The sequence below is a fragment of the Emydura macquarii genome, unplaced genomic scaffold, assembly GCF_026122565.2.
Source record: "Emydura macquarii macquarii isolate MOO-44397 ecotype Brisbane River unplaced genomic scaffold, CSIRO-AGI_Emac_v2 contig_1305, whole genome shotgun sequence".
Classification (NCBI taxonomy): Eukaryota; Metazoa; Chordata; order Testudines; family Chelidae; genus Emydura; species Emydura macquarii.
In genome coordinates this window covers 2,369,456-2,394,518 of record NW_027131442.1, presented here as the reverse complement: position 1 = coordinate 2,394,518, position 25,063 = coordinate 2,369,456, and the positions used below count along the sequence as shown (strand labels likewise).

The following is a 25,063-nucleotide window of genomic DNA, read 5'->3' as shown; positions in this document are numbered from 1 at the left end:
GGCTACCTAGGGAGGTGGTGGAATCTCCATCTTTAGAAGTTTTTAAGCTGAGGCTTGACAAAGCCCTGGCTGGGATGATATAGTTGAAGTAGTCCTGCTTTGAGCAGGGGGTTGGACTAAATGACCTCCTGAGGTCCCTTCCAACTCTAATATTCTATGATTCTATGATAATATATGTTAAAAATAATCAAACAGGCTGTCCCTGTGGCAGATTGGGAAGACGGCACCCTTTATTGCCTGCTCTTTCCGCCTCCACTCCGGGAGTAAGCAATGAGGGGGGTTACTTTACAATTCTTTTATCCATAACAGTATATAAATGTATACATTTCCAGCAGCTCCCCATAGACCCTTATTTGGTTACAATGGCACCTATAAATGAATATTAACAACTACATAATGCATACAATTATACCCGCCCCTGTTTCTTGTTTACAGGATTACCGTTCACCTTAAAACCTATAAATTTTCCACTAACATTCTTTAAAATAAAGGCCTGCCAGTGGGAAGAAGATAATAATACTTCCTTCCCACCAAATTACCTTGCACAGGGGATGCCCATAAACTTATCCCCTTCACAGGTTGCCTGGAAGGAAGGAAATAACAAACTCTAACTAAGATTCACAAAAACGAAGTTTCCTGTAATTTAGGCCTGGCTACTTGTCCAGCTTTAAATTCTTTACTCTCCTACAATATATACAGTTTTCAAAGTTAAAAATAAGTAACATACCTATTCCAGCAGTTCAAATAGTGTCTGTTAGGAAAAAAGAACAGTCTCCAAAAGAAAAGTTAAGGTTTTTATACCATTCTGAGTCTTTCAAAGTCCATTAGCAAGGTGATCTGATCACTATACCCCACCCCCAATTGTTCCCTTTGGTAACATGCACAACTGGTTTTTTAAGATCTGTACAACTGGGGTACTTTTTAAATGAAAAAAAAAAACATTTTCCTGTTTAAATAAAACTGTAGGGTCTTCTTATAGTATTAAACAATAATGGCCATACATAACAGTCCTTAATATTACTTTGTAAACCCCCACTCCTCCTCTGACTGCAGGACCTTGCAGATATTAATGAATGGCTTGGGTTTTTTTTTTTTTTTAATGCTTAAAAGTTTTAAAAATAAAAAATAGGTGTACCACAGTCATAGTAAACACCCATAGCTTTTAAATGTTTGATTGTTTTTACAACAATTTTTAAATAAAAATATGCTGAAACCTTAAAATATTTTTAAAATAAAATGGTTGTACCACAACCACAGTACACACTCTACAAATAACATTGGTTGTTATTACAACAAATGCTTTTTTAAAAATATGAAAGGTATGTGATTTTTATTTTGGTTGTTGTTAATATACTATTTTAAGCCTGTCATGACTTTGAGTTGCTAGGAAAAAAATGACCCACCAATTCCTGAGGCTTTATTTTAAACTGTCCAATAGCATTCAATTACCTCCCCCCTTCCCCCCCTCCCCCCCACTGTAAGCGAGACCCCGCAGACCTATTACCTGATAACTCTAGCCCCTGGTTGGCTTTTTGGAATTCAGTGGGGTGTTGGTAAGTCAGACCCATGTCTCAAACATTCCTGGGTTGTTTTTTTTTAACACTTTTTTTTGTTTGTTTGTTTTTTCCCACAGGCTTCTACTACACACATTTCAGCATTTTGCTGTAAATACACAAAGACACAATAGCTGGGTTCTCACAAAAACTTTTTTTTTTTTATTTAAAAGACATGCAGCCACCTTGAAACATTTATCATATATATATATATATATATATATATATATATATATATATATAAGGCCCACACAGGCCATCTTACAGAAACACAGATAGTCACAAAGTCCCTTTTCAATACTTTTATTTACAACTAACAAGCCTGATATCACATGTAGGGCCCCTCACCATTCTCTAATTTAATCCTTTTGGATTTCTTACAAAAAGTCTGCTTCCTAAGTAAGGCTCTGTAATTTTTTGTGCGGATCAAATGGTCCATATAACGCTCTATGCAGGCATCCTCCGGTTTGGTCATTTTCTTTAAAATACCACATGGGTCTTGACTGAATTGCACAGCCTTTACCAAAGTCACCCCTCGTGCTAAATGTTCTTGAGTTAAGCAGAGACATTGCATAACATAACTTATGGCAATAACAGAGTTCAACAAACTTTCAAAACATAGTTCAGCACACAGGTCCCGAAGCTTGTAGTTTATATCCTCTGAAGTCCAAGTCACGCAGTCATGGTCCCGTTGGCCTGGAGCATCTATGACACAGCCCTCACAATCTTCGAAAAGCTTTTCCCTAAGACAGTGATTAAGGGTAGCATAAACAGCAACACATACAATAGCCCGCATGGCTTTTTTACGCTCATGACGTGGCACTGGCTCAGTTCGTTCCATGCCAAGACTCCTCTTAAACTCCATATAGGCATCATCCTCGGAGTCATCCTCTTCATCGATTTGTATCGGCGTTGAGCAGAAACAAGACGGGCCTGATTCATCTACGCTGTCTGATGCAACATTGTTTGTGGTCACCTGCCAAAAAATTTTCAGAAAAGAAATAGCTGTAAGTCTCTACGGCTTGGCTTTTGTTTTTGTTTTTAGATCTACACTACCCGGCTCGGTTACTAACCTCACCACACACCCCAACCATGCTCGTTCCTTTACCTGCGACTCGTTTCTTCCTTTGGCCTGTCCTGCCGGCGACTCCATGGGGACGGACAATGTAAGGCTGTCAGGCTCATCGGGTTCTCAGGTTTCGGGTTCCGGCGTGTCGAACAAAGGCTGAGCCAAAGGGCTGTCCTCCTCGGAACTGTCGCTAATGTAGCGCTTTCTACACCTGGGGGGCCAAGATCTTAGGAGCCAAAACAAATTCTGAAGGCCTCACGGGAGTGGTAAAGGCATCCATATTCTCCTCTTGGCGTTTTTTCCACAAGATGTGAAGCACGGGTCTCAAAAACGAGATGCTTTAAAGGTCCCAAGACTTTCGAGTGTGGTGCTGCCACCCAACCAACCCCATTGATGCACCTTTCCCTTCTGGGATGGCATAAGCCCGCTCCGATTGGTGCGCCCTCCTCCTCCCCATGCCCTATCTGGACCAATCCCGTACTTGGTGTGAAATGCACGCCGATTGGCGGAGGGATTGCACCACCCCTTCCGCTCAGGTGGCCATCTGGGGTCCAATCCTGCTCTTAGGGTGAAACCCTCTTCCATTGGTGGGGAGCGGGCAGGAGGCGTTCTCGGAGAGGTCGAACCACCCGCTTCCGGTCAGGTGCCCATCTTGACCAGGAAGTCATAACCCAAGACGGGACCGGATGTCAGGTGACCTGCTGGGCAGGACTTCTGGTGAAGGGGCGGGGCCTAATGTGCAAGGGGCGGGGCCTATGTGTCAAGGGGCGGGACCTCCTGGGGCGGGGCAGATGTCAGGTGACCAGATGGCACAGTACTTCCGGTGACAGGGGCGGATGGGGCAGGACTTCCACCCCCAGGTGTGTGGGGTTAATATTTGATTGTTGGGAGGGACTTTGTACTACTCCTGGCCAGGTTTACATTGGGTCTTCAGCTCCTTTGTCTGAATTTTCAGTTTTTCTTGGGAGTCCTTAAGACTCCGCACCTGGGATACATGCAGCCTTTTAATAGTTTCCTCATACCAAGCAAAATACGCATCCCATTGAGTCTGTGATGGTGACTCTAGGGCTCCAAGGAGGTGTACAATTTTATCTAAATCAAAAGTACCAGTCAAAGGAAACTGCTTACTAGGATCATCTCTGGTATACCAATTCCACTTAGCCAAATATCTGCAAGTCTTTTGGCCATAACGTGTGTACATATAAAATGCTGGGGTTCCCTTTGGCGAGACGGGGACATCCTTTGACCCTCCGCCCCCCATTTCCTCAATTCACATGGGTACAATCACACAGGAAAGTTCATAAAGGGAGTCCTGTTGCCAACAGGGCGTGTCCGAGAGATATGCCAAAGGCTCTCCAACGGCGTCTCCTACTGTGGCTTCAGGCTCATTACCATGGATAAAGGGGAGGAAAGAAAGTCACTCATTCCCACTGGGTCACAGGATTCCACCGAGCCCCCTTGCTTTCAGAGCTGCCTTTCAGACAGTCCTGGGGAGGCTAGACTCGACTTAAGTCCTAGACATGGTCAGCGGTTATAATTTCAATTCACACACTGGTTATAATCTCAGTCACACACCCCAGCTTCTCAGAAATCCCTTTTTGACTAGTCACTTTTATACCTTAACCAGTATGTCTGATGAGCCTCCTTTCAAAAGTTCGGATCGCGTCAGCCACTGTTCAGGATTTCCAACCCCACGGGCAGTCCTCCACCGAACACCCCAACAGAGATTTCAAAAGGTCTCTTACCTTGGTGTGATGCCCTGGGGTTCAGAGGGAGACGGCCCGCAGCCTGTTGGGTGCTGACTGGGCATTTAGCGATCCGAGTCATGACACCAAGAATTGTGGAAGAAATAAAGCTTCACTCTGTGTTTAGTTAGTTGAGGCTCGTCAGAGACACTTTTATTAAGTACAAGAAAATGCAGGGGGAGAGCCACTGACAGAGTTTCCTCTGGTCAGTGTTGGTTCTGGACACTTTGTGATCAGTGTGGATACCAGTGAGACACGGTACACCCGATTTGCAGATCAATAAGGTTTAATGTGCAAGGTTTTCTATAAATATACTAGTTAGATATAAAGCCTAAAATTAACTACAGTATATCATACTCGCTAAGCCTGGAGAGCTAAGCAGTCACTCAGAAGGCTGTTCACAGGAACGGCTTTCTTCTGGGGCCCCACCAGGGAGTCAGTGGATCCTCTAGTCCAACCAGCAGCACCTCCCACTCAGTCAGGTGTTGATGGAGTGCCCTCCTTTGTCTAAGTGGATTACGTATGCCAATGGGAGAAGCCCTTCTGTCATCTTAGGTAGTGTCTACACTGAAGTGCTATGGCAGTACAGCTGTGCCACTGTAGTGTTAAGTGTGGACAAGCCCTTAGTCTCTCTATGTAAGACGACAGAAGGGCTTCTCCCATTGGCACACGTAATCCACCTCCCCAGCCTGGCTGTGTTGGGATAACGCAGTGCAGGAAGGAACTGGGCAACCTAGAAATACCCTGCATACCTACAGTTATATCCCCAAAACACATTGTGTTCACTTGTCAATGGGGCTGCCCCCTGCTGGTTTACTTCTTCCTGTAAATTTCCTCTCTCCAGGGATTCACCCTCTTTGCCTGGTGCTGTGTCACACACAGGATCCTTTCCCTCCCACCTGGGTACCTTTCACAGGCAGCATGGGGAGCTTCTGAAAAAACCAGCTGCCCTCAGCTTCCCGCAGACCCTTGATGTGTTTGACTTTGAACCATTTGTTGTGGCCAGAGGGTGAGGCACCCGTGGTGTGCAGGGGCTGGCCTGATGGGCGGGGACCAGGGGCAGCCGGGCAGGGGCCAAGGGCAGCAAGCCAGGGCATCAGTTCCTGCAGCGCCAGCACCAAGGCCAGAACATGGCATCTGTTTAGGGCAGCTGCCTCCCATGGCCCTGGATAGGGCCATGGGCACTGGGTGTGAGCTCCTGAAACACACACACACACACACGTTACACAGCTGGCTGGGAGCTCCTGTAACACACATACATACACACTGCACAGCCAGGGGTGAACTTCTGTCACAAACACACATATATACACAGCCCTCCTGAAACACACTCATTGCACAGACACACACGCAGACTGCACAGCCAGGGTATGATGTGTTACACTCATGTCACAGCCTTCCTGTAACACTCAGGCCTATGCACCATACACGCCCACCTGTGGTCTGCTCTCCTGTGACACATACACCAACATCACCCAGCCTGGCAATAGCCACACTGCACAGCCCGACCCGTGTCTTACTGTGACACTCACAGGCTGCTCAGCCTGGCCTGTGCCCTCTTGTACCCACTAGTCCCCGCTCCCCTCCCAGAGCCGGGAGAGAACCCAGGAGTCCTGGCTCCCAGCCCTAGCCGGCTCCTCAAGGCACAGCACTGCAGGGGACCCCACCCCGGGGCGGGTTGCTGGGTAGCCTGTTTGGGACAGGAGCGCCGCCGAATCCGTCGGGAGCCAGGACCCAGGTGTTCGGGGGGAAGAGGGGGGCGGAACTTGCCGGAACACGGAAGGCCCCTCCCCCTGCGCTGCGCTGGGGGCCCGTCTAGTTCTCGGTTTGGAGCTGGCGCAGGCGCTGGGTCCTTTAGCTCTGGGATCCCTTAGAGCCGGTGGGCAACTGAGCGGGCCGACGACGAGCGCAGCAGGGCTGGATCCAGCGCGACTTGGAGCCCCAAAGGCGACGGAGGGACCCCCCCGGCCGTGCGCAGAGCGAGTCCGGGCCGCAGCCCCAGGGCGGGGAGCAGGCGCCAGGCGCAGGGGAGGCGGCGAGAGGCGGCCCCGGGGAGCTAGAGAAACAGCCGCGGAGGCAGGAAATCGCCGCCTGGACGAAGCGGCCGCGGGCCCGGGGCCGAGCCCGGCGATGGCTGCAGCGGGGCCGGCGCAGGTGGGACGCGGGCCGGGAGCTCCCTGGGGGGCCGGGCTGGGCTGATCCCGGCGGGGGGCGGCGGGGAGCCGGGACCCGGATCCCTCCGGCGCTGCTGACCCCGGTGCGGGCGGGCGGAGCAGCAGCTCCCGGGGTTTGGCGCGGAGCCGGGCCAAGCGCTGCCCCAGGCCGGGAGCGGCTCAGCTCTGCGCGGCCAGGCAGGGTCTGGGGGTCCCGCTTTGCACCAGCGCTGCCCGGCGGGGTCAGGGGCTGTCAGCAGCCGGAGCGCTGGGAGCGGCTCTGGGGCAAGGCTGGGGCTGGGGGCTGGAGCGGAAGGTGCTGAGTGTGTAACGCTTGTGACGGCAGCTCCCGGTGGCGTTTGAGGACGTCGCTCTGTATTTCACCCGGGAGCAGTGGGAGCTCTTATCACAGCCAGAGAAGCAGCTGTACCGGGACCAGATGCTGCGGAATTACTGGACCCTCGTTTCCCTGGGTAAGGACCCGTTTCACTTTTTCTATTCACAGCTGTGAAATGTCTGGGTTCCCTCAAAGCTTCAGTTGCCATGTGCCACCCAGCAGCCAAGTGGTGGCAGATGTCAGCCCCTTTCAGGTTGGCGTCCAGTTGGAGAAGAAATCAGGGCTACGGAACCTGAAGCTAATCTTAATGTAACTTGTTTACTTGAATTATGTACTTCAGTCCTGGCACAGAGGTGGTAGCAAACAGCACATGAGCAACAACCTCTTCCAAGAATCCCAGCCAAGACACTCATGGAAGTAACTCTGCCTCAAATTGACTTTAGTTTGAGAAATAAGTAGTGAGAGAACTTTCCTGCTGCTTGTAACAGCTCCGCACCTCCCCCAAAAGAATGAACATTGTAAATTTAACAACTGTGCAATTGAACCTAAGGAAAAGAACTGGTAGGTCTGTGTACCGGCACTAACTGAGGACACCTACCAAGACACGTTGTGGCCGATGCCTTTATGACATGCTGCAAAGTGTTGTTTTCAACAGCTATAAGATGGCAAAGGAACGAAGTTCCCTTCTTCCAAAGTCTTCTCCCATGATACATTTTTCAGGAGACAGTTGGGTAAGTGAAATAATGATGGAGGAAAGGAAGTTGGGAACGTTCTCCTCAGCCTGTCTCTTAATCTTACTGGATGTTCAGTGGTAGTTCAGCAGGTTAAAGGAAATCCATCTCACACAGTTGTCCTATGGAATGTACTGCTGCAAGTTCTCATAGAGGCCAACGTGTGAGCAGGATGGGATATTTGTCTGGTACATCTAGAGTTATCCTAGTAAGGATTTAAAACTCAGCCCCCACAGCAAATTGGGACAGGTCATAGACATTGTGGTGTCAGAGTATGAACTAAACTTGCCTGGTGGGAAATGGGAAGAAATCTCCTCTAAGGAAGATTTTAGAATTCTCCTGCTTGGCATCTCTTATGCTTTCCTCTGAAGCAGCAACTGAGATTGGGGCCCTGTCGTACCTGGTGCTGCGCAGACACACCCTGACCAAGATCTGGCCCTGTTATGTTGGGCTGCACAAACATGTAAATGAGTCCCTGCCCCGAAAACTTTAGTAATAAAACTGGTTCTTTTCCCCCCAAACAGGCTATTCCGGTTCCACACCAGACTTAATCCGGCGGATCGAGCGAAGGGAGGCAGAGCTCTGGATCCGGGATGCCCAGGACTACAGGGAAAGCTCAGGGCCTGAGAGCCTCTCCTCAGGTGAGTTGTAATAATCCAGTCCCTTCTGATTTACACTGCTGCTAGCAGAGGGCTCCTTAATGTAGAATGCAAAGGCAGAACGAGATCCACTGGCTGGGAACTGAAGGGAGACAAATTCAGGCTGGGAATTAGGGGCCAATATTTATCTGGGAGGGGAATGAACCATTGGGAGAGCTCCCCTTGAGGCGGGGTATATTCTCCCTCACTGGGTGTCTGTCAGTGGAGATGCGGTGTCTCTCTCAAAGCTCTGCTCTAGCTCAGCCAGGAGTTACTGGGCTGGAGGCAGGAATCGCTGGGGGAGATTCTCTGGCTGCGATAGGCAGGAAGCCAGGCTGGATGGGCACAGTGAGATGGTCTGGCCTTGATAGCTATGAAACATAAAAATGTAGGACTAGACAGGACCTCGGTAGGTCCTGTAATCCACTCTCCTGCACAAAGTATTATCTATTCTAGACCATCCCTGACAGGTGTCTGTCTAACCTGTTCCTAGAAACCTCCAATAATGGAGATCACACAGCCTCTCTAGGTAATTTGTTCCACTGCTTAGCTACTCTTAGTGTGTTTTTCCTGTCTAACCTGTCTCTTGCTACAATTTAAGCCCATTTCTTCTTGTCCTCGCCTCAGTGGATAAGGAGAGCAATTTATTGCTCCTCTTTGTAACAGCCTTTTACATACTTGAAGACTGTTATCTCTTCCCCCCTCAGTCTTCTCCTCTCCAGACCAAACAAACACAATTTTTTCAATCTTGCCTCAGAGGTCATGTTTTCTAGACCTTTAATCCTTCTTGTTGCTCTCCTCTGACTCTCTCCAATTTGTCCACATCCTTCCTGAAGTGTGGGGTCTGAACTGGACACAATTCTCCAGTTGAGGCCTTATCAGTGCTGAGTAGAGTGTTACTCACAACAATCCTCTTAATGCATCCCAGAATGATATTTGCTTTTTTTGCAACAGGATTACAGTGTTGACTCCTATTTAATTTGAGATCCACTATAACCCACAGATCCTTTTCTGCAGTACTCCTTCCTAGACAGTCATTTCCCATTCTATATTTGTGTAACTGATTATTCCTACCTTAGTGTAGTAATTTGCATATGGTGTTATTGAATTTCATCCTATTTAATTCCCACCATTTCTCCAGTTTGTCAAGATCCTTTTGATTTCTAATCCTGTCCTCTAAAGTGCTAGCAGCCACTCCCAGCTTGGAATCATCCATAAACTTTGAATGTATTCTCTATGCCATCATTGATGAAGATATTGAATATAACCGGACCCAGGACAGATCTCAATATGATCCCACTCTATATGTCTTTTCAGCTCATTTTGTGAACCATAATAACTACTCTGAGTAGTTTTCCAACCAGTTGTGCACCCACCTTTTAGTAGGTTTGCCTAGGCTATAGTTCTCGTTTGTTTATGACAGTAAGACAGTATCAGAAGCTTTACTAAACTCAAGATATGTGACATTTTCTGTTTCTTCCCTATCCTCAAGGCTTGTTAACTGTCAAAGAAGGGATATTGGGTTAGGTTGACATAATTTGTTCTTGACAAATCCATGTTGAATATTGCTTTATTTTCTTCTACAAAGAAATTCTATTGTTCTACTTACAAATAGAATTTTGATTATTTGTTCCATTATTTTTCCGGGTACTGAAGTTAACCTGCCTGGTCTATAATTCCCTGGGTTCTCCTTATTCCCCTTTTTCTGGAGAGATGTACTATATTGGCCCTTTTCCAGTCATAGAGTCTCTCTGTCATCCTCCACAAGTTCTCAGAGATGATTGCTAATGGCTCAGAGATCTCTTCAACCAGTTGCTTAAATATTCCAGGATGCATTTCTTCAGGCCCTGCCAACTTGAAAACATCTAACTTACCTAAGCAATTTGTAACTATTTCTCTTCCTATTTTAATCTCAGAAGTGACCCCATTTACCCTGATGTTCACTATGTTAGTTGTCTGATCACTGCTAACTTTTTTGGTGAAAACTGAAACACAAAAGGCATTTAACAGTTTGGCCATGGCTGAGTTCCTCTGTGTCTTTTCCCTCCTCATTTAGCAATGGGCCTAGCCCATCCTTGGTCTTCATCTTGCTTCCCATGAATTGTATAATGCTTTCTTCTTACCCTTTATATTTCCTTTTATGCCTTGGCACTTTGTCTCTACCTGCTTTCCCTTTGTAATTTGACCTATTTCCATTTCTTGTCTCCCTCTGTTTTGAGTTTCAAGTCATTTAAGATCTCCTGTTTAAGCCAGGATGGCCTCTTACCATGCTTGCTATCTTTCCTACACATTGGTAATCTCTGACCTAAAATGGGACCTAAAAATCACTAAGCCTCAAAGCCATGACAAAAAAATGGACTGGAGATGGGGCTGTGATGAAAGGGGATGAGGGGTGGAATAGTTATATGGGACAATGTGGGGTGGGAGAGAGAGGTCCGTGGTGGGAGGAGGTTGGGGGGCTGCATTACATAGTGGGTAGGACACTGCAGTAGGAATCAGAAGATCTAGAACTGAACTGAGTCCCTACAGCTCCACCATATCTCAGTTTCCCCTCCTGTATAATGGAGAAGGCTGTGAGGATAAAATCCATCTGTGTATGTCGATGGATCAGGCACTGTGGCAGAGAGAGGCAGACAATCCAAACCTGTCTGACCATGGAATACAACACTTCTAGGCTTCCCACAGCTCAGAAAATCATATCAAGATAATGCTGCCCGAGAGATTTTTTTCGCATGCTTTTTATGCCTTTGCCCCTTCTAGCTCAAGCTGTGTGTGCTGGTGTCCTAAGGTCCTGGGCACCTGGATCCAGACTTAATTCAGACAAGGGCAAAAACCTGCTCACACTCTGGGAGAGCATCCCAGAGTCGCTGGCCCTTGGCAGAGAATGTGCTGATTAGCACCCTACCCTCTCTCTGCCACTTCACTGCACATGTCACCTCTCAGACTGGAGAAACCTGTACCTAGCGAGCAGGGAGAAAGTTGGGAACAACTCCGGGCAGAGCAGGATCAGTCACGTATGATGAGTTCAAGGTCACGCCATGCGGAGGACGCCATTTTGTAGAGCAGGTCTCAGGCACTTGCAGCGTTTCACTGCAATGCTCTACAATTGCCACATGTCCCCAGCAGCTGTGGGGAGTGGACATGTTTGGAGGCCAGACGAAATCATCCTGCTGGCCACGATATGGGTTACCCTGGTATATGGGCTGAGTGTGAGTGAGAGGGTGCTGGGCTGGCCTCTGTCACATCCCCTTCTCCTCCTGCTCTCTCAGTGGCATGTAACCTTTGTCACTTACATTGCTTCAGAGTTAATGCTTAGCACAGCCCTCAGCCTTAACCAGGTCTGTGACTGGCTGTGGATGAAAGGCTGGCTGTGTGGGAGCCATTAACCCCTTCAGCTTAGCCGTGTTACTCATTGGGGTGTAAAATAATACAAAAATGTTCTTCATGTTACAGCACAGAAACCCTGAGTGACTTGTCATCCCCTCATCCACCTGCCCCCACCCCAAAAAACAAAACAAAACAAAAAAAAACACACAGATAACCAACCCTCAGGAGAATTTTAGTTTAGTTTTGCACAAAAAATGAAAGCTCAGGCCCAGGGTGAATGACTTCTTTAAGAGGAATTCTCTGAAAGGGACTCACTCCCCCAGAGGAATAAGCTACTTTGTTCTAAGCAGCTTTATACCGGTTAATAGACTCATAGAAGATGATGGTTGGAAGGGACCTCAGGAGGTATCTAGTCCGACCTCCTGCTCAAAGCAGGACCAAGCCCAACTAAATCATCCCAGCCAGGGCTTTGTCAAGCTGGGCCTTAAAGATCTCTAAGTCTCACTGTGTCCACACAAGGGGACTGTAGCCCCTCAACTAAACTAGTTTCCAACCAATATAGTTAAAACAGCACAAACAGGGGGGAAGAGGCCCCACGCTATAAGACAGGACAAAGGGAAGAACCAGCAACATGTAAATAAAAACCACTGATTAAATTAAAAACAAAATCAGTTTGTAAAAAAAACTTGGACATCATTTGTACTGTGTGAGCACCGAGGGGCCCTTGTGTTGGATTGGGGCCCCGCAGGTCAGGCTCTGCCCAGTTTCTGGTCAGGCGACAATTTAAGCATAAAATGAGACTCGAGGTGCACATGGGGGTAGGCGCTAGGCGCTGCACAAACAACGGGGCGAGAACCAACATGTCTCAGGCTGCAGATTTGTCAGAGCATTTTGTATAAAAAATTACGGAGCAGTCACAGTAAATTTAGTAAAAGTCACAGGTCACTAAAAGTTCTGTGACTGCTCCATGAATCTTAATAAAACTTGCCTTTGCCTTGCCAATGGGCCACCAGCCACCCAAAGGAGCACCCTACGTGCAACCCGAGCCCCAGCCTGATCAGAGGGGGGTGGGGCAGAGTAGAGGGGATCTTTGTGGCAATGCCATTCACTGATGTTCGGCCTGCCTCCCGCACCATCATGACTCGGGGTGGGGGCAAATCTCAGTGGCACTGTAACCCTGCACACACGGTCTCAATGCCAAGACGAGGTGTTGGGTCCAGCCCTGTGAGACAGGAGCCGCCCTTCTAGGGTGAGGCGCACGTCCCATTAAAAAAAACAGTCCCATACAAATGGGGAAATGGCACCGTCTGTGATGTTTTTCCTTCCTTGACAAACCTGCAGCCTTAACCATGAGCTAACAATGGGGTTGCATCTGCTCTCTCCAGCAGGGCACAAGCTCCTGGGAGGAACAAGGATACAGTCTGAATGTTGGAATAGCGTGGGAGGAAAGCAGGATGCCATGGCCCACAGGTGGATCCGTGCAGAGGACACAGTCCATCCCTGGGACGGACTCAGCCACAGGCCGGAGCTGGGGATGCACCAGAGACTCCCTATCAGGCAGTGCGGGACTCCTCATCATTGTGGCAAGATGTTCAGTAATCCCTTCGCATTGAACCAGCACTGGCTCATACACACGGTGGAGCAGCGATACCCCTGTGCTGACTGTGGCAGGAGCTTCAGCCAGGCCAGTACGCTGACCAACCACCAACGCGCGCACACCGGGGAGCGACCGTACCGCTGCACCGACTGCAGCAAGGGCTCTGCACAGAGTTCAAAGCCGAGAATGCACCAGCGCGCGCACACCAGGGAGTGGCTGCACCGATGTGCTGACTGTGGGAAGGGGTTTGCACAGAGCGCTCACCTGAGAAGACACCAGCACACACACACTGGCGAGCAACCGCACCGCTGTAATGATTGTGGCAAGAGCTTCAGCCAGGCCAGCACGCTGACCAAGCACCAGCGCACGCACACCGGGGAGCGCCCGTACCGCTGTGCTGACTGCGGGAAGGGCTTTGCTCTGAGCTCAAGCCTGAGAATACACCAGCGCACGCACACGGGGGAGCGCCCGTACCGCTGCACTGACTGCGGCAAGGGATTTGTGCAGAGCTCAAAGTTGAGAATACACCAGCGTGTGCACACGGGGGAGCGGCCGCACCGCTGTGCTGACTGTGGCAAGGGCTTTGCACAGATCACGCAACTGAGAATACACCAGCGCACGCACACTGGGGAGCGGCCGCACCACTGCACTGACTGTGGGAAGGGCTTTGCACAGCTCGCACACCTGAGAATACACCAGCGCACACACACCGGGGAGCGTCCGCATCACTGTGCTGACTGTGGCAAGGGCTTTGCAGAGAGCTCAAAACTGAGATTGCACCAGCGCATGCACACCGGGGAGCGGCCGCACTGCTGCACTGACTGCGGCAAAGACTTTACACGGATTGCACACCTGAGAATACACCAGCGTGTGCACACTGGCGAGCGGCCACACCACTGCTCTGACTGTGGCAAGAGCTTTTCAGAGAGCTCAAAGCTGCGAATACATCAGCGCACGCACACCGGGGAGCGGCCGTACCGCTGTGACCTTTGCGGGAAGAGCTTCAGCCAGGCCAGTACGCTGACCAACCACCAACGCACACACACCGGGGAGCGGCCGTACCGCTGTGCTGACTGCGGCAAGGGCTATGCTCACAGCTCAAGCCTGAGAATACATCAGCGCATGCACAACAGGGAACAGCTATACCACTGCGACAGTTGTGGCAAGTGCTTCAGCAATGCTGATGCACTGACCAACCACCAGCGCACGCACACCGGGGAGCGGCCATTCCAATGCACCGACTGTGGCAAGAGCTTTGCACGGGCCTCATCTCTGACATCACATCGGCGTGTTCACACCAGGGGAGCGGCCTTACAGCTGTGCTGCCTGTGACAAATGCTTTCCCAGATTGGCCGACCTCACCCGGCACCAGGTCACCCAAACCAGTGCCCCTCTGCCACCGCCAGGGCCTGAGGGGCTGCTGGCAGCTGGGGGGCCTGGCACAGCGCCAACAACTGCAGACCAGGGAATAGTCCTGTCCCCATGATGCCCAGCAGAGAGATTGTGTGGGGCAGGGAAGGGGACTTGGCTGAGCAGCGTGTGGAAGAGCAGACGGGTGGGGGGAATTTAGAGCAGATGGACACAGACTACTCCATTAGGGAGCCCCTGCATCCAGCTGGGATCCAGGCTGGTCTCTCTCTTTCTATCCCCCCACACTCACACATTTAGATGGGATGCAGCCAGGACAATCCCTGCCTCTCCCTTCTTCTCCCCACCCCCCCCCCAAATATCTAGCTGGGACCCAGCCGTTTCCAGCCAGGGGGGTGACTCTTGAGTGACATCTAGAGGTGGGATTTGCAGTCCTATCTCAGCATGGCTTGGTCGGAGGGATTGGCGGGACAGCCCAGTGTGTGTGATAGTAAGAAGACTCAGGAACGGCTCATGCGGTCTATTTTGAATAGAAATGTGATGAAGAAGAGCTATGTGCCTAATGTGTAACACAGATCTGTCTGTCTGAGTGTTTCTTTGCTATTAAAGAAGCTGATCCATTCAGATGGCATGTGGAGATGCCAGTGTGAATCTTTTTAAATGATCCAACCAAAATGTTCTAAGGCCCAAATGACCTTGAGGCCTGCTGAACTGTGACTGGCAGGTGCACAGTGCGCGTTTGGCGTTATTCCTGGGGAATCGGTGCCAAAAAGATAAAACTGTGTTATAATTGTCATCCATCACGTTAACTCCTCAGGGATTTTCCCTGGTTTTGCTTGCAGTCAGAGGGCTCTGTCAGGAAGTGGGCAATCAGTCAGTCTGCAAAGAAGCAGCCAAGAGCAAGGGAGGGTGAGTTGTGCCTCACTGTCCTAGGGAGCAGCCTGCTTTGTCTCCTGCTGTTGTGGGTTCCTGGGTGTTATCAGTCTGAATTCTAAGCAATAGAGTAATGTCACACAATACAACCTTCAGCAAGAGTATTTTATGTTTTTAACTCACTTCTGTGTGGGCCATGAAGAAAACAGGTGAAGGTTCTCTCCCTGTCATCCCTTTTACAGAGTCCACCCAATCATCTGCCACAATCAGATTTACTTTACTGGCCAAGAACAAGGGCTCATCATTAAAAGTCCCAGGGGATCTCTCCACACATTTGACAAAAGGATATTTACAAGGGCTGCCAACAGCTCCAACCTGCGCCAATATCCTCAGGCAGAGCAGACAACACGTGATTGGCATTCTCTAGCACAATTTTTTTTTTTTTAGAAACAAAGAAAATGTCCTCATTGTTGCTGCCGGAGCAACAAATGCAGGCAAAGTCCAACTTCAGTCCCTGTCGCCCTGTGCTGGAGCATCATGCTTAGTCACTGTGGGGCTGGCCCATGTGCAATCGGGTCAGTAGGAGGAGCTGAAAGGGGCTGGAGCATGCTCAGTGAGGATGGAATCTTCGCGGAGTTCAGTGCCTAATGTCAGTCATCTCTCTGAGCGTGTGTGAGCTGCAAATTTTCAAAGGCTTATAACGTGGCCAAATGTGGGCAGAGTTTTGTGGAGGTATCAAAAGGCCGATCTTGGATGCAATGGTCAGCTGTCAAGTCTCGGTTCTAAAGCATGGGGGTGCAAGAGTGTGACGGACTGTCTGCCACTCACCGCCCGTTGGGCACCTCCTGGTAGTGTTCTGGGAATTAGCTCATGGCAACACCCCCATCCGCAACCTGTGCTCCATCACTCTTCCCTTCCTGCTGTCTTCGAGGTTCAGCCCTCCGGCCAAGCCACATGCCTGTTCCCGCCCTTTCTGGGGAGATTCTACAGTCCCGTTCCCACCACTTATTTCAGTGGCCGCTATTGTCCGCCACCACTCCACTGGCGGCTTAGAGGAGATGAGATATAGCCCAGCAGCCTTCCCCTACCTCCCCTCCAACTCCTCTATAACTTTCCCTGGGCCACTTCCCCACAGCCCCAGTACCTCCTCCACCCTCGTATCAGGGCCTCCTGCTCTCACCCAGACACAGGGAAGTCAGCCACTTACCTGCTCAGGGTGCTGACCATCTCTCAACTTACCAGGCAGCCAACCTTCCCTTCCTGAGCTCCTGGGAGTTGGCACCGCTTGCTACTCTCTTTTTTATACTGGGCTCCTGGGTCCTGTTTGGCTGCCCCATCACTCCTGCCCATTGGCTGCTCCTCACCCAGTCCTTAACCTCTCCTGGTCATTGCGGGGTAGGCGCCCTGCCACAAAGTTCCAGAGGGGTAGCCGTGTTAGTCTGTATATAGCAAAAACAACGGGAGTCCTGTAGCACTTTAATGACTCTTTAAGGTGCTACAGGACTCTCGTTTTTGCTGCCACAAAGTATTTCAAAGGCCTGAAAAGTATTTAATCGTAGGAAGGGACTTCAAGGGGTCATTTAGTCCAGTTGCCTGCACTCAAGGCAGGACTAAGTATTATCTCTAGACCATCCCTGACAGGTGGTTATCTAACCTGCTCTTAAAAATCTCCAGAAGAGATTGTGGAGATGAGGAGATTCCACTACCTCCCTAGGCAATTTATTCCAGTGCTTAAATACTCGGACACTTAAGAAGTTTTTCCTAATGTCCAGCCTAAACTGCCCTTGCTGCAATTTAAGCCCATTGCTTCTTGTCTTAACCTCAGAGGTTAACGAGACCAATTTACCTCCCGTCTCTTTGTAACAACCTTTTATGTACTTGAAAACTGTTATGTCTCCTTTCATCCTCTCTCCCCGAGACTAAACAAACCCAATTTTTTCAATCTTCCTTCATAGGTTGTATTTTCTAGACCTTTAATAATTTTTACTGCTCTTCTCTGGACTTTCTCCAGTTTGTCCATATCTTTCTTGAAATGTGGTGCCCTGAGCTGGATACAATATTCAAGCTGAGGCCTATTCAGCGTGGAATAGAACTAACGAGTCCCTCATTCAACCCCCAAATATCACAAGATTCATACCTCCCCTCCAATTTGCAAATGGCTCTGGAGTGAGGATGTGGGCTTTGTGTGGCTGTCACTGACCAAATATGTCTTGCGACACCATGTCCCTGGGCCATTAGCCTGTTCTGAAGTAGCTGGCCCAAGCTTTATTCTTGTGCAACACCTACGACTGCTCCAAGTCTGGGCAAGTTAATCAGCTGCCTAGGGAGGTAGATTTGCGGCAAGCTGGGGTGTAATCCTCCCTCAGCTAGCCTGCTGTGGTGTGGACTAACTGCATCCTGATGTGCAGTCACTGTTCCTTAATGCACATTGATCTAGTCCTCTTTCAAACGGGACTAGATGAGGTGCATTTACAAATTGTTTGAGTGCATCAGCAGGTGTACGGGGAGATTTTGATAGACCAGTAAAAGGGCCAGAGACCACTTGATAGCAACAAGCATGATAATCAATATTACACTAACAGTAGCCAATATCGATAGGCCTTTCTGCAGGCCTGTGCAGCCTTAGCATGACTAAGCCAGGAGGGGAGGGGACCCTTTTTCTCAACCTTATCTGACTCTGGGTCCCCTCCCTACCTGTGAAGTCTCTGGTGGACGTGCTGAGATCAGTGATTTAGGAGAAATGCAGGAAGCTGATCTATGCATGCATGTGTGTAAGTGCTTCAAACTAAGTAAAGTATAGTTTTACAGTGAGAGCACGCTTGTATTATACTGTTTCTACCAGTCCAACTATTGGCTGGATGGCTGTGTCTCCATTTGATTTATTTCCTGACACCATCTTGCACAAGGTTACCAAGAGCTTTTGGTTGATAGAACCCCGAGTAACACAGGGTGTACAGAGGGTGCACCTGACCAGTGCATATTAACATATACACAGGGGACTCAGGACAGACCATGTGGCTGGAGGGCCTGACCAAGCAGGGCAGCCTGGATGGAGCTCATTGTGACAGACTGGCAGTCATAGAAGATTAGGATTGGAAGGGAGCTCAGGAGGTCATCTAGGCCAACCCCGTTCAAAGGAGAACCAACCCCAAGTAAATCATCCCAGCCAGGTCTTTGCCTTAAAAACCTCTAAGGATGGAGATTCCACCACCTCCCTAGGTACCCCATTCCATTGTTTCACCACCCTCCTAGTGAAAAAGTTTTTCCTAATATCCGACCTAGACCTCCTTCACCGCAACTTGAGGCTTAGGGGGGTTTGAGGGAGGATGGAGCTAGGCTCTTTTCGGTGGTAGTAGATGACAGAAGTTGGAGCTGGGATAACACAGTGAAGGAAGGGAACTGGGTAGCCCGGAAATACCCTGCTCAGAAGGGAGAGAGACTCAGGATGGGGGAAGGGGCAGAGCCCCAGGCAACAGAGTTCCAGCACATGCTGCTCTTGGGGACAGCTCCCCAATGCAGGGCTGGGGAGGGCAAGGCTGCTGGCTCCTTGAAGAGCAGGGTGGGGTGTAGTGCTCTGAGAAATAACATAATCACAATTATGAGGTTCCCCTTCAGTGAGAATTGGTAACAGCGTAGCTGGGTTTAGGGATGCACAACGTTTGATAGTAATATCAGCTGCTAAAAGCACAATTTTCCTCCTTTTTTTTCCCTCTACAGTCCCTCCCTTTGTTTCTATTAATTCTACTACTAGAAACACAATTATGATATATTTTTGTATTGCCCTTGGCAATATACCAATATCGTATTGACCTTTGCACCATTTGTTTTCTAGGGGGTTTAAACCTTTTTTGCTGAAATAATGAACAGCAACATTGCATACAACAAAACATTAACATTAATATTATTATAAATGCTACTATACCTTCAAACAATTTTTTAAGCCAGGATAAGTCTGGTAACCAAGAAGTCAGAGCATTTCAGATGGATGACCATGAAATATCAATGCCAGACAATGACATTGGAGGGTCAGCGAATTCATGGAAAAATTTGCTGACATTTTAAATTTTGTGTACATCCATTTTGATTTGACCTGATTTATTTTTTATAAAAACAACAGGTTTGATTCAACATTACACAAACTCCTCCTTGTTGAGCTAATAATTGGTCTAGGGCTAACCTATTTTGAATTCTTATTTGTGCCAACGTTTTAATTTTAGCCTGTAATTTTAAAATAGCATTTTCAGTTACATTGGCAAATATTTTAAATTCAACTGAAAATTTTTTTAGTGCATACTCCAAATTCCTCATTTGCCATGGCCAAAACATTTTTTATTTTCTCCAGAATGCTGAAGAGTGTTCAATTAATGGGTTATAATGGTGAGCATCCAAGGTGGGCCTAAAAATTTTTTTAGGCCGGTGATTATACACAACCTTATGTAGAGGAACTGGATGCACACCTGCAGGCCAGAGATATACCAGGGTACATCTTCCCCTCCACCTTGGTGGTAAAGTTTTTTCCTGCCCAATTTTCACATGCCCACCATACATCTTTTATTGGAGTAACTTTTTTGCAACTGTTGGAATGGGCTTGGTATAGCACATGTAGCATGATGTTAGCCCATGCAAACCAGGTATTATTTGCATATTGATTGAGGGTACTAGCCTTTTGAATTTTTTAGACCTTTTTTTTAAACCGGTTATTTTCATATAAATTTATATTTTTTAACTTTATTCATTTGTGGGTTTTGTTACACTTAATTTCTTGGGTGGCATTTAGCATACAATTATAAACTGTTTTTTTATTTAATTGAGTGGCATTTGATCCCCATTTCTGTATTAAAGTTTTGCTGATTTTTTTCCCCCTTCCACCGTAGGTAGATGGACAATATATTTGCATTTTGAATATTTTTCTACATTTTTTACTTTACAGGTAACATTTAACCAGGGTTTATCTGTTTCTGTTACCGGTACAGATTGAGTCCACTGCACACATATTGGTGCTGCTGGTTTTCTTTCCAGGAGAATTAAGTCTTTGGGATTAACCCTCATTCCCAACTGGTGTTTTTTTCCTATTACTGTTTTCATGGGATTAATCCACGCCAAACTTTTCCATACATTAACTGACACAGGACTTGGTATTAGGGGTATTCCTTCCCAATGATGGGTTGCCATAAAGGAGCACACCCAATAATCCTTGACCTCCCAAGATGCAGTTAAATTTTTTATTAACATATAAAATGAATTGGCTTTAAAATCTGCATTGCCCATGTTTAAATTAATTAGAAACATCATTAAGAATAACAAATCCATCTTTTACACTAATTTTAAAACAATTTATTTCCTTAATATAACAAACACACCACAAAATAATTAACAAAGTGATTAAAAATATTGTAAAAATAATAAAGTCCATTAGTATTTTTTTTCTGGTGCACTTTTGACTTTGTCAACCGTTTGCTTCAGAGCAACCACAAGGGGATTGCCCGTGGTTCTTTACCCTTTCACGTTTACTTCTGGGACCTCGGTCCAGCAGAGCTCCCTTGTTGCACTTGGAAATTTGCTTTTTTTGAAGATTAGCATGAGGTGATTATACTTTTTTTAGATGGGTGCAGTGGTACCAGACTTTGCATCTGAGCGTCTCTGGAAAACTTAAAAATAGCAGTAAGTATCTTTTGTAATTTTATAACGTATGCAACCAACTTCTTATCTTCACCCATGAGACTGGCGTGTGCAGGTGTCAGGCTTCCCCCCAGCTGAAATGGTTTCCCAAAAAAAACCTCATAGAGAGATACATTTGTCTTTCTAATTGGCATAGTTTTTAGATGCATTAAAGCTAACGGTAATGCATCCACCCAGCGTAATACGGTATCATCCATAACCTTAGATAGCTGATTCTTCAATTTTGCATTAGATCTTTCAACTATGCCTGATGACTGAGGTCTATATGGAGTATGTAACTTTTGAATTATTCCCAGTGCTTTCATCAAAAATTGCATTACTTGATTAGTAAAATGACTTCCTCTATCAGATTCTACCACGAGAGGGCAGCCAAAACTTGGAATTACATATTTTACTAATGCTTTTATGACAGCCACCTTGTCAGATGGTGGGGAAAGCTTCAATCCATTTTGAAAAAACACATACTATTACCAGCACATGTTTAAAACCCTTACAAGCAGGCAAGTCCATATAGTCTATCAGCAAATGCTGGAATGGGCCATAGACCCATTCTGGTGCCCCCAGTAGTTGTGGCTGGTGACATCCCACGTTATACTTTTGGCAGGTAACCTTGAGATACTTGTTTAGCCACTTGATGAATATCTGGAGCACACTAAAATTGCAGAATTTGATCAGCTATCCCCCCCTTTGCATGAATGGCCACCTTGGTGGACAAAGCGGGCAAGTTTAGGCAAAAGAGTCCTAGGGGCCATTGGTCGGCCATCAGGTGACCACCATACATTGTTTTAAAAAAAAGTTGCCCTAAGAGTTTTTTATAATTGTCCAACTCTGAAGATGGAACTGAAACATAAATCTCCGAAGGGGAGACAGAAAAGGAGGCACAGACCTCCTGTATATCCGGAGCGGGAAAGGCGTTCCTGGCTGCAGCCTTTACAGCTCGATCTGCAAATTCATTGCCACGGCAGTCCTTCCACCCAGTGAGTCCTTCCACCAAAGCCTGTTTATGAAGGACCATGCTGCTGTATTCGCTGTTGTCACCCCAAAAGGGTAACTGACCTGGGAGGTACAGCAAGCAGCCAGGGTTGTTGTATTAAATGAATGACCAGATCACAGGGTGGTCGGGGCAGTATAGAGCCAGAGCCAGATGTAGCACCGTGCAGTCTGTGTAGCCCAGACTTCCCCGTGTGACATTATTTTCCATTTTTCGCCTACCTGGGGGGCTTCACCCTCAGGTCTCCAAGTATGGGGGTCTCTGCCCCTTGCAGCGCGGGGAGGGCTTCGTCCCCTGGCCTGGGACCTGCCACAAACAGCACAACGCCGGTGCCTGTGTCCAGGCCATGTCCATGCAGGCAGAGGGCCCAGCCGGACGGGGGGCCGAGACCGGCAGTGGCAGCGCGGATCGGGCGGCGATAAGCGGGGTCGCAGCCAGGCGCAGGAGAGGGGCTTCCACAGTCGACCTTATTGGTGCTTCCTCGGCCCGGGTCCCGCCCCCGGCGGCACAAGCGCGGGCACTGCTGCCTGCCTGCTGGGTCCTTCGAGCCTGGAGAAGCTGGTGGGGAGCGGCGCGGCTAAGGCCCGGGAGCGACCCGCAGCAGTAGGGCTGGAGCCGGAGCCGGAGTCGGAGCGCCCCGCCCCGCGAGCCGAGCCGAGCCGAGCCGGGCCGGGCCTTCCTGTGCCAGCCCGGACACTGGGGTCCCCGGCGCAGCCCGGCCCGTGCGCACGGCGAGTCCCCGGCCGGAGCCCCAGGGCGCGGAGCGGCTCCGAGGACGCGGCGAGAGACTGCCCCGGGGAGGGAGAGAAAGAGCCGCGGAGGCTCGCCGCCCGGACGAAGCGGCCGCGGGCCCGGGGCCGAGCCCGGCGATGGCTGCAGCGTGGGCCGGCGCAGGTGGGACGCGGGCCGGGAGCTTCCGGGGGCCGGGCCGGGCTGATCCTGGCGGGGGCGGCGGGGAGCCGGGACCCGGATCCCGCCGGCGCTGCTGACCCCGGTGCGGGCGGGCGGAGCAGCAGCTCCCGGGGTTTGGCGCGGAGCCGGGCCAAGCGCTGCCCCAGGCCGGGAGCTTCTGCGCGGCCAGGCAGGGTCTGGGGGTCCCGCTTTGCAGCCAGAGAAGCAAGGCTGGGGCTGGGGGCTGGAGCGGAAGGTGCTGAGTGTGTAACGCTTGCGACTGCAGCTCGCGGTGGCGTTTGAGGACGTCGCTCTGTATTTCACCCGGGAGCAGTGGGAGCTCTTATCCCAGCCAGAGAAGCAGCTGTACCGGGACCAGATACTTTGGAATTACTAGACCCTTGTTTCCCTGGGTAAGGAGTCGTTTCACTTTTTCTATTCACAGCTGTGAAATGTCTGGGTTCCCTCTAAGCCTCGGCTGCCATGTGCCACCCAGCAGGCAATTGATGGCAGATGTTGTCAGCCCCTTTGAGGTTGGCTTCCTGTTGGAGAAGAAATCAGGGCTACAGAGCCTGGTGCTAATCTCGGTGTAACTGGTTTACTTGAATTACGTACCTTAATCTTGGCACAGAGGTGGTAGCAAATAGCACATGAGCAAAAATCAGTTCCAGAAATCCTAGCCCAGACACTGCTGCCAGCAACTCTGCCTCCAGAACTGACTTTAATTAGAGAAATAAAGTAGGCAAAAAACTCACCTTCTATTTACAACAGCTCCCCACCTCCCCCAAAAGCATGAACATGGTAAATTTAACAACAGTGCAGTTGAACAATGCTTGCACCATAAGCAAAAGAACTGGTAGGTTTGTGTAACAACACAACATGATGACACCTATGACGACACGTTGTGGCCAATGCCATTATGACATGCTGCAAAGTGTTGAGTTTTGAACAGCTATAAGAGGACAAAGGAGCGAAGTTTCCTTCTTCCAAAGTCTTCTCCCGTGAAAAATTTTTCAGGAGACAGTTGGGTAAGTGAAATAATGACCAGAGAGAAGGAAGTTGGGGACTTTCTACTCTCCCTGTCTCTTAATCTGAGAGTAATGGGATGTTCAATGGTATTTCAGGGGGTTAAAGGAAACCCATGTCACACTGTTGTCTTAGGGAATGTTCTGCCACTAGATCGCATAGAGGCCAATATGTGAGCAGGATGGGGTATTTCTCTGGTACAATTATTGTTACCTTAGTAAGGATTTAAAACTCAGCCCCACAGCAAGTTGAGACATATCATAGACATGGGTGGTTCAGCAAATTAACTAAACTTGCCTGGTGGGAGATTGGAAGAAATCTTCTCCAAGGAAGATTTATGTCCTGCTTGGGATCTCTTGTGCTTTCCTGTGAAGCAGCATCTGAGATTGGGATCCTGTCAGGTCAGATGCTGTGCAGACACACCCTGACCAAGATCTGGCCTGGTTGTGCTGAGCTGCACAAACACATAAATGAGTCCCTGCCCACAAAACTTTAGTAATAAAATTGGTTCTTCCCCCCAAACAGGCTATTCAGGTTCCGCACCAAACTTAATACAGCAGATCGAGCGAGGGGAGGCAGAGCTCTGGATCCAGGATGCCCAGGACTCCAGGGAAAGCTCAGGACCTGAGAGCCCCTCCTCAGGTGAGTCATCATAATCCAATCCCTTCTGATTTACACTGCTGCTAGCGGAGGGCTCCTTAATGTAGAAGGCAAAGGCAGAGTGAGATCCACTGCCTGGGAGCTGAAGGGAAACAAATTCAGGCTGGGAATTAGGGCCCAGAATTTATCTGGGAGGGGAATGAACCATGGGAGAGCTCCCGTCGGAATGGGGTGCATTGTCCCTCACTGGGCGTCTGTCAGTGGAGATGGGGTGTCTCTCTCTCAGAGCTCTGCTCTAGCTCAGCCAGGAGTTACTGGGCTGGAGGCAGGAATTGCTTGGGAAGATTCTCTGGCTGGGATAGGCAGGAAGCCAGGCTGGGTGGGCACAATGAGCCAGACTGGCCTTGATAGCTATGAATCCTAGAAATGTAGGACTAGACAGACCTTGGTATGTCATCTAGTCCAATCCCCACACCGAGGGAGGA

The 25,063-nt window shown here is 48.9% G+C and overlaps 1 protein-coding gene across 1 annotated transcript in view; it reads left to right on the top strand.

Annotated features, from left to right (window-relative positions):
- Nucleotides 1-12,934: 12,934 nt before the first annotated feature.
- Nucleotides 12,935-25,063, top strand: part of LOC137154825 (zinc finger protein 585A-like) — a 100,346-nt gene continuing 88,217 nt past the window's right edge. The window contains exon 1 of the mRNA XM_067550677.1: nt 12,935-14,418. Coding sequence (XP_067406778.1) covers nt 13,013-14,418 — 1,406 coding nt within the window. The 5' untranslated portion in view covers nt 12,935-13,012. The remainder of the gene's footprint in view (nt 14,419-25,063) is intronic.